The 10020-nt window shown below is 44.9% G+C and overlaps 2 protein-coding genes across 2 annotated transcripts in view; both read right to left on the bottom strand.

Moving 5' to 3' along the window:
- The window catches only part of TMEM165 (transmembrane protein 165), a 10751-nt gene extending 9800 nt beyond the window's left edge, over nucleotides 1-951 (bottom strand). The window contains exons 1-2 of the mRNA XM_057366744.1: nucleotides 855-951; nucleotides 5-249 (exon numbers count right to left, since the gene is read on the bottom strand). Of these exons, the coding sequence (XP_057222727.1) occupies nucleotides 5-249; nucleotides 855-951 (342 nt within the window). The remainder of the gene's footprint in view (nucleotides 1-4; nucleotides 250-854) is intronic.
- Nucleotides 952-1259: 308 nt separating this feature from the next.
- Nucleotides 1260-8093, bottom strand: SRD5A3 (steroid 5 alpha-reductase 3). The gene is made up of 5 exons (XM_057366820.1): nucleotides 7844-8093; nucleotides 4906-5057; nucleotides 4313-4507; nucleotides 3075-3197; nucleotides 1260-2578 (listed from the first exon to the last, which is right to left on the bottom strand). Exons 1-5 carry the CDS (start codon nucleotides 8050-8052, stop codon nucleotides 2319-2321), a joined length of 939 nt encoding a protein of 312 aa, XP_057222803.1. The 5' UTR covers nucleotides 8053-8093; the 3' UTR covers nucleotides 1260-2318.
- Between the last annotated feature and the right edge of the window lie 1927 nt (nucleotides 8094-10020).

Raw genomic sequence — 10020 nt, 5'->3', positions numbered from 1 at the left:
CAACCGCTTCCTGCCGCGCGCGGACTGCCCGCTCCGCCCCGCCCCGCTCCGCCCCGGCCCGGCCCGGCACCGCGGGTCCCTTGCTGGGTCCCGGGCCGGCTCCCAGCGCTCGGGCCGAGACCCTGCCGAGGGTATCCCCCCCCCCTTCGGCTCCCGGCGTCACGAGGGGACGGGCCAAGGTGACGCGCCGGGGGCGGCATTCCCGGGGAGCGGGCGAGTCCMAGCGCGTCCCTTTCCCGTTCGGAGTTGCTTACGGGCAGGGAAAGGGCGCAGCGGGAGGGACGGGAAGCGGCTGCTTAAGGCGGTAAAAAATCCACRCAGAAACGGTCCGGACACGTCCCGGTTGCATTAATGGCCAAGTGCACAGCAGCGGTTCGGGTGTGCGTGACCCYAGCAGGGCCGTGTGCCCGAGCACGGAATCACAGTACGGGTCAGGCTGCAAGGGACCACAGGGGGACATCTGGTCCAACATCCCTGCTCAAGCAGGGTCATCCTAGAGCACACGGCACAGGGTTGTTTCCAGATAGTTCCTGAATATCTCCACTGAGGGAGACTCCAGAGACTCTGGACAATGTGTTCCTGTGTTCAATCACCCACATAGAAAAGCTCATGTTCAGGTGGAACTTCCTGTGCATCAGTTTCTGCCCACTGCCTCTTGTCCTGTTGCTTGGAACCAAGGAAAGCCTGAATCCATCCTCTTAGCACCCCTTGCCCCCCATTAGATGCTGAGGTCTGTAGATACTGAGGACCCCTCTCATAGGTCTCTTCTCGATGCTGAACAGGCCCAGCTTCCTCAGCCTTTCCTTGTGTAAGAGAGATGCTCCAAACGCCGTATCACCTCTGTTTGCCCTCACCTGCTCGAGGATCTCCACRTCTCCCCTGTACTGAGGAGCCCAGAACCTGGCACAGCACTCTAGATGATACTTTCCCTGGGGACCCCAGGAGAACCATGCACCCCAGTGCTCTCCCCAGAGCAAGGACAGGAATGTGCTTCCTGAGGAGCAATTTAGGAAACAAGACAACACCAGTTAAACAGCAGACATCCACAGACAGGCTCAAGGAGCCTTTAGAGAACCACTTAAAAAAATACATTACGGTCCCAAGCCACGGCTGCTGATATTCCACGGTGAACTGAAACTACAGGAGTGTTACGGAAGGAGGAATGCAACAGCCAAGAGAGCCACAACATTGTGTGCAAAGTGATTTTCAAATATGTAAGTTAAATTTTAAAAAATCATACAATATGGAAACAGAGTATAAAAAACTTTTAATTAGACACTTCATAAGATATASTTCAGTGAATAAAAATACTTCTTATATTCAAAATAATGTGTGCATGTAAGTAGACAACATGGTGAAACACCAGCATCCATATACTTCATCACATAAACTGATCATTAAGAGGACCAAAATATTCAATAGTTAAGTGCAAAAAAGGTCCCTGTGTTGAGTGACATCATCTCCCCAGTAAAGAACTTCTTTGCAGTCCTTATCAGGTACTGGTTTCTGTGTGTTCTCTGCCTTGGCAGTTTATTGTATCTGTTTAAAAAACAGTGTAGTTATGGTCATGGTCATCCTGCACAGCTGTCCCCTCTAACACAGGAGGGACTCCAATAACCCACTATAAAGACAACAGAAACACAACAAAGAACGTTAATTTTCTGCACATTCTCTTCTACTGTCCTTTTAGTCAGAGAACCTTCCACTGTTTTCCCAGTTTAGGGATAAAGCATTCTTCATCAATGAATGAAAACACTTTGGTGCAGAAGAGATAATGCAGCGAATGGGTCTGTTTATCTCCACTGCTGAGCATGAGTCATTCCTCCACCGCAGCTTTCTCCATTGCTTTTTGTGCTTACAGTTGTAAAGCTGGTTTTAATTGTCAGCAGGAAAGCACAGAAAGATGTGCCTCCCTCTGAAGTGATTCAGAGAAAAGAGACTCAGAAAGAAATATGCTTAAATATTAGTCAAGGCATGAAATACAGGTACTTCAAATGATTCCCTCTTTTCAASAGTTTTCACATATATGTATTTGGACTTGCTGCACAACAAGTGTTTTATGCACAAGATATAGAAAAGACCCAATTAGCATCTCTTCACTTAGAATTAAGGTCTTCAGTAAACCTTTTTTAGCTTGTATGATATGCAAAGACCTTACATTTCCTCACCTAAATTGGTTACATGGATGAGATTATCATTAAAATTATGGGCTTTTGAGGTAGRACTAGAGAAAAGTGTGTGACTTTTCCTTGGTTTTAATAAACCATTTATCTCTTACATTCCCAGTTTGCACAAAGATACTTTGGGAAAAAAAAGCCCTAAAAAACAAGTGGTATAAATGCTTTTCGATGCTTTGGATAGGACCTAAAGTTTTTCTGATAGAACTCATGACACAAAACAGCAGCCAGTGCCTGGTTAAAAAAAACATACATCACTACACACCACCACGTCACATTGTAAATTCCAAGTGCAATGGCCATAGAAACATAGATGAGGAGCTCTGCAAAATAGTGAGGGCAAGAAACGCTCTCAAACCAGTCTCCGAAAGGTACATTGTGGCTCAGATTTACAACCTTTCCTGCAAGCAAAYGGGAAGAAATTAATTGGGAAGATACATTAAACAAACATATATCACAATTACAGAACAATATGCTTATTAAAGTTAATCATCATCATCCATGTGCATCTGATTTGGCAGCTTTGCACTTAATTAATTAAGATGCCACCTCTGGCTGTGCAAATATAGACTAAGGAAACTGATCTTTATCCCACATGGAAACGGAAGTGAGGTCCCTGAGGAGTGGAACAAGCCCTAACCATTAGGATGTGTCTGTCCTTAAGATGTTAGAAAACAGAGCTTCATTTAAAGTTTTACAGAACTATACATACAGACATAGCATACACTCTCTCCCCAATTCAGCCATCCAATCTCTTTTCCAAACAGCCTCATTTAACCTACACACTACAGGAACTGAGAAAACCTCGTGTTTAAGGTATAATAAGCTATAGAAGCCTATTTAAACAACCAGAAAAAAATACCTAAGTAAACAGTCGACAGAAATGAAACATCTTACCTGAGCTGTTTTTTCTAAGATTAGCTAAAATTGCAAGACATCTGTGCTGGTGAAGAGAGGCCCAAATGTACATCGTAACTCCTACAATGTGATACCAGCAGATCTGCACAGAAAGCTCTTTTCCTGAATGAAATACGTTTTATTAATATATAGCCAAGAAGTAACTTCCCAAACATCATCCCAAAACACTATATACATTTTTTAAAATGTTACTGTCTTATAAAATTCTAGTAGTGAGCCTCTAATCCCTTGAAAGATGCTTTTAAATCCTGCATCATTTAAGTGCCCAGCTAGCACTTAACCACTGTATATTAAAAAAAAACCTAGTTATTAATCCAGTAGCTTGAAATACAGTGTGATGTACAATGACAAATAATTGGTAATCTGAGATCTCAATATCCAACACTATAGTTATACTATAACTATACTAACTATAAAACAAACTGTAATAGTTTGTAACTATTATTATCCTAATTAAACGTGATGGCTCAAGTCAACATGCAAGCACACAGTGATATCAYACATACACACCTGATAGATACCAGCAGCTAGATACCAGCCCCTGCCTGATGTGGTTTGAAGCAGTTAAAAACTTCACCAAACTYATATACTTATTAATGACTGCCTCACAAAAATTGGTCACAGGAGGACTGCTACAACCAGCTTGTGGTTCATCTATGCAGGGGATTTAGCAGCTCATTTGTGAGACCCATTGGAATGTGTTGGCAGAATAAAGCCATATAACACAAATTTTTCATGCATTAATGGAAACATTACAGTACCAAGGGACAGAAGAAACTGCCTGAATCAAGACAGAGCAGTGGTAAGTACTCCACGTAAGAAAAATGAGGTAGCCAAGACAGCTTGCAGACTCACCCTGCAGGAAAGCTTACAACAAAAAACTCTTCAGTTTGAGAACTGAAGTTATGTATTTGAGAAGTGGTACCTATTACTGTCCTTCCTAAAGCATATGACTGATATCCTGRAAGTATCTTTGTGAGACATCTTTCAGCAAATAACTGTGGTGGTTAACATGAAAGTGTCACTGTTTGTGTATAATGCTGGCTGATAATGTGATATACTGAAATGTAATCACTTTGAACTATGAGAGGAAGTACTTTCACATCTCATCAGTTAACACACTTCTCAGACAAGCAGCCTTCTATGAAACCATGTGCCACAATGGAAACAAATGAGAGCAAAACTACACCTTTGATGACAACTAAGCAGGCACTTACCATTGCTGACATTARCAGGCACTTGACACAGCACAGTTGAGCCAACAGCAATGTAGTAACCAAGYCCAAAGCAATATTGCACAATGTGAATAACACCATTGGAAAACACGCTGGTCCAGAGGCATTCTGCAAGTCTTCGACAGCTATGTAGCCAAAGGAGCAAGAGAACCAGGAGTGCAGACACATGCTCACTATCTGCTTACAGATAAAAAMCAGCAACTTTGAAACAGACAGGAACAATTTATCCTGACAGTGCTCCAAAAAGACTGTTCCCCCCTCCCCCCGCAAAATTTTACCCTCATTTTAAATTAACTGGGGAAAATATTTGTACAGATGAGGCACTGCTGACCACAGCAAGATTTCTTCCTGAAGGTGTTAATGGCTCTTTCTGTTAAAAGGACTGCTGAAAGCCATAAATTAGAAATATTTCGGTGTTGAATAATGACAAAGGTACTTGGTGTACCAGGAAAGTAATTTGTAGCCTAGCTGAAAAACAACCAATGAAGTAGCACTTGAATACAAATTCAGCACAGTGTTGGTAATACAGGTTTTTAATATTTATACGGCTACATTATAATACCTGGAATACTTGCCTATGTCCTTGCTCTGAGAATCTCTGCCAAGAGCATGGTGCATGTGCTGAATCCATGATGGGAGCGACTCTCCAATGAACTCAGCTCGGAAAAGCCAGATCAGCAGAAAACCGTTCCAGAGCACAGAAACCACATAAAAGTGAGTAAACCACCTATGGGAACAAAAAAGGGTTTTCATTGATGTTCTCATCATTCCTCAGTTGGAAATGTAGCTGCAGGGCATGCCTACCTGATGGTGAGTGCATTCCCTTTTGTGCCCACATCAAWTGCCCAGGGAGAGAATGCAGGACCTCAGCGGTACCAAGCAGCAATAACCTTAACACATTTTTCCCCAATGAAATGCTGCCTGGAATAACCTCTCACTTAGCCTACTTTACTAACCATAGCTGCACTAAAGAGCATACAGTGTAATCCACACATTGCAAATGTATTCCTCAAGATTTACAACTAATCATGATGTACATAACATTATCATTTAAGCAAAGCACATCCAGATTAGTTTTCTGSGTATTTCCAAGATGCTGCACCTCACAGCATTCCCACTTTTCTCAGTTCCAGTCGATGCATTACATGACATGTTAATCAGTTACAAATGCAGATGGTAAAAGGCACTAGAAGTAATTATCCCAGTCTACATTAAAATATCTTGTACCTCTGCAAATTCAAGGTCCGCAACAATCATATAGAAAAAAAAAACAAACAGTGACCATCAACACTACTGGGTGATTACAAGGCAAGACCACATTTGTTAAGAAAACAAAAAATCTCCCAACTCCATAATGCACTTTAAAAAGCMCACTGTGCTTTACTGAAATGCAAGACATGACAGTCAAAGCAGGTAACTGGGTTGACTTAAACAGCCTAAAGCTGTTTACAATATCCAGCAATATACAACTGTGTACAATATCCAGTTCAAACTAGGTGATCCAATATTTCCTTGTGTTTTTAAAATTAAAAGTACTTTTGGCAATGAAGAAAAATCTGGAAATATCTTCAAAGAGATAAAATACATCCCACGGGAAGATGCTGATGGCCTTAACAACTTAACTATAGGTACAAAACTAGGGTAATATTGTATCGTGAAGGGAAGATAATATTTCTGTTGAACATGCAAAATCTTCTCTTGGTGCAGTGCAGGGGTACAAYACCCTTGCTTAGTTGAAGGCAATGAAAGTAACCCCTTCCTGGAGCAGCTCAGGTATCTCTCAAGAGCACGAGAGATCAAGTCAGAATCATARTGGCAGCAAGCATCCCTGCACGCTCCAGAGCACCCTGGCGATTAGCAACCCTAATCCCTGAAGTTTATCAATTTCGTTCCTTCTCCCACCAGGCAGAAATGACATTTGGTCTGCTGACTTGCAACAGCAGAACTAAAATTTAATCCCTTTCCCTCACTTTCTGAATATACAAATTCCCAGAATTTGTATATTGATAAAAACTCCCCACCACCTCCCAAGTTTCAAGGTCTTTCCCTACAGTCCTGTTACTCGGTCAACTTATATCTTGTCACTCTTAGGGAGCTTTCTCCACACATTGATTTTTGCCACCAGCAGACAAAGAAGCCCTGGCACCTTAGAAGAGATACACCCATGAGCTTTCAGCAATCCCAATTACACTGGGGATACACCTGACCTAGAGATCAAACCAGCACTGCAGTAAGCAGATGTGTCATCCCTCCTCAAGGGGAGGAATTTTCAGTTTTCCAAACCAACCTGAAATGCAACACTTTACAAGACAGAGTGGCAAAGTTTAAAACAGGCCCAGGGCAGTGAAAACACAATGCTTGTCTGGGAACAAGACACAGATGGAAAGAACAGAAAATTACTTGGKGGCTATCTTCAAGATCTTCTCTATTCCTTCAGGTAGAAGTGTTATGGATTCACTAATCAAGTAACAGAATTGCTTTGTAGATGTTGAGAGCTTGAGACCAACTCCCTGAAAAAGCACATTCTTCAGACACCAATCTCCCTAAGAAAGGGTGTTGGGAAACTTCTGCTGGAGAAAGGTCAACTCAGACAAGAACCTACCTAAAGAATGTAGCATTTTGCAGGACAGTGATTAAGACAAAGCCTTTGAATCCTTATTTTCACTCAGGGTACTGCAGAGCTTAAACATATCCCTGGGTATTTGGAGTATCATGAAGCCTGATAAACAAGATACTACATTACCTTTCCATATATAACATGCTGTGTCACAAAACCTTTAAAAAATATTTGGTTTGAAAGCTTTGTTTACAATATGTGTCAGAGATTGTTACAATAGGGGTGATCGGATCTTCACGCTAAGTAGCCTCTCAGTCCTGTCCTGCTGGCCTTGCAAGATCCCATCTGGCTCACATTCAATGACTAGTTCTAGTCATGAATCTCAGCTATCAAAAAATAAGAAATCCCATAATATACAAAACCAGAAACACATAAGAAGCCATAAATGTGGGGGGTTGCCCCTTTCATAATTTCACTAAACATCTACTTAATTTCCTTATTTCATTTCATTAAACATCTAATCATATACATATATTTTATTTCATTTCATCAAACATCTATTAAGATGGACTTGGATAACGCAGTGCTTCTTTTGCCTTATCGGAGACTGTTCATTTAAGTCTAGATTGCTGTTGTTCCCATGCTATTATTGGTCACATTTCAAAAATAAACCTTGAAGGGAGAAGGCAAACACTGAGAATCGGTCTAAGACAGACAACCTGCAGCACATTTGCACGGTTAAATAGGATTTCACATTCCCAGGTGCCTGACCTTGCTATAAGRTTTGTTTTGGAGATCTCGCATGGGACTGGGATTCAAGCATACGGATTCTGTATGATCGGTCGCAGTGTCCATGCTCCACTCCTGCAATAGAGCTGGAGGGAGCCATGTACAGTTCAGTGTCCCGGCCCTGCTGCAGTCCCCGAGACGCGCACGGCGGCGGGACCGCCCCTCACCTCTTGGGCACCTGCAGGAGCCGCAGCCAGCCCGGGAGCTGCCCGCACCCGCGCTTCGTCTTCCCGTAGCGAATGAGGTCCTGGAAGAGGCCGGAGATCAGCAGGCCGGCAGCACCGAGCCGTCGCGCCGGGGCCCACCGGAGCAGCAGCAGCGCCGCTAGGAATGCGGCAGCCAGCAGGGACCAGGCGGCGGCCAGCACCGCCAGCATCACCCAGGCCCGGTTCCGCTCCACCCCGCTCCCTGGCCGGGCCCGCTCCTCCCCGGCTCGGCCCCGGCCCCGCTCCGCCCCGGCCCATCCTCTCCGCTCCGCCCCGGCAGCGGCTCCGTCCCTTCCGCTTCCCGCTGTCTGGAGTGGCGGGCCCTGTGGGGGCCGAGGCTGCGGAGCCCTGACCGTGGAGCTGCTCCCAGAGCAGCGCCGGGGGATGCTGTCTGTCCGRGCTACAGCAAAGCCTTTTCCTGATGCTGTTTCCCGCGGCATTCTGGAAAAGCTGGCAGCCCACGGCTTGGGCAGGTGCACTCTTCGCTGTGTTGAGCACTGGCTGGATGGCCGGGCCCGGAGAGTGGTGGTGAATGGTGCTGCATCCAGTGGCAGCGGGTCACTGGTGGGGTTCCTCAAGGGTCAGTGTTGAGCCCAGTCCTGTTGAATATCTTTGTCAGGATTCTGATGAGATGGTCGAGTGCACTCTCAGTGAGTTTGCAGATGACACCAAGTGAGGGATAGAGTTGATCTGGGGGGCAGGAAGGCTCTGCAGAGGGATCTGGACAGGCTGGGCCATTGCCAGTGGTGTGAGGYTCAACGAGGCTGAGTGTCAGGTCCTGCACTTTGGTCACAACAGTCCCTTGCAGTGCCACAGGCTGGGGCAGAGTGGCTGGAAAGCTGCCCAGCAGAAAAGGACCTGGGAATGCTGGTGACAGCAGCTGAACATGAACCAGCTGTGCCCAGGTGGCCAAGAAGGCCAATGATATCCTGGCCTGGATCAGCAATGGTGTGGCCAGCAGGACCAGGGCAGTGATCGTCCCCCACACTCAGCCCTGGCAAGGCCATGCCTCGATTGCTGTGTTCAGTTCTGTGTCCCTCACTGCAAAAAAGACATTGAGGTGCAAATCTTTTTATCAATGTACTTTACTAAGCAGAGATTATTTTGAGATACGACTGTATTAATCAATCCCAATATTGAATCCTTCAAAGCAGCACATGCTCAGCTGAAGTGCTCATGATATCAATAACATTGTTCTGRGAGAAAATCATTGAAGTTCACGTTTGCTAAATGCTAAAACGTGTTGGTAGCTCTTTGGCTGTATCTGCGTGACAGGTTATAATAAATACATTAAATTCAATATCATTTATATCAATGCTTGTAGCTCAGTCTAATTCTCTTGTCAATTCTGAAACCTAAATGTGGTTCAGGGATTTCACRGCCAAATGGTTTTGAYAATTAGCARGAAATTAATATATCAGGCTGGTGGRTGTAATTTTTGAGGAATGAGWGGAAGGAACTGGCCATGTGCAGGTAATCCCACAGCCGGTGACAGCAGGGGGAAGGAGAACAGTCCAGACTTGCTGGCCTGGAGGTAGGGGTGTCACCATCCGGAGGTTGGATCCAGCAGCTGCCTTGCTGTGCTTATCTCCACATTCCACGTTTCCCAAGTGCTGCTGTGGTGAGTGGCTCTAGCAGGGCAGGGCATGTGTAAGCCTGGGAGCAGCCACATCTGTTTTGGAAGCCACCATGTGCTTCTGCAGGTCCTGACTCGAGACACCCCATCCTCGTGTGCTTCACATTCCCCACAGCTGGACACSGTCTGCCCTTGCAGTATCTCTGAAACACAGCAGATGTACTTCTTTSTATTCAGCCTCCTCTCCTGTCTGAACACAAAGGAGACACATTGCAGCCTTGTCTCTGCAGTCTGCTCCTTTTACGGCTTCCACCAGGCCGATAAGGCAAGGTGCAGCAATAGTCTGGCCTGTAAAGTGTGTCCTTCCTTTGTCTGAAGAGCAACCTTCTAAAAGTTAAAATAGTTTTGCTCAGCAATTTTGGTGGCCAGTTCAGATRCTATTTGCATTAAATCATGGTTAAAAGAATCCTGGCTGGGTGTATGACATAGCCCTGCAGCAGTCTGAATGAGTCCTTGGCTTCCACTGCACTCAAGTGATATTTTTCTGTGGAGTTTGGGCTTT

The sequence above is a fragment of the Malurus melanocephalus genome, unplaced genomic scaffold (assembly GCF_030028575.1).
Source record: "Malurus melanocephalus ecotype Western Australia unplaced genomic scaffold, MMel_1.1 scaffold_71, whole genome shotgun sequence".
In the NCBI taxonomy this organism is placed as follows: Eukaryota; Metazoa; Chordata; class Aves; order Passeriformes; family Maluridae; genus Malurus; species Malurus melanocephalus.
The sequence above is the reverse complement of the archived record's forward strand: the minus strand, read 5'-3'. Positions and strand labels throughout refer to the sequence as shown.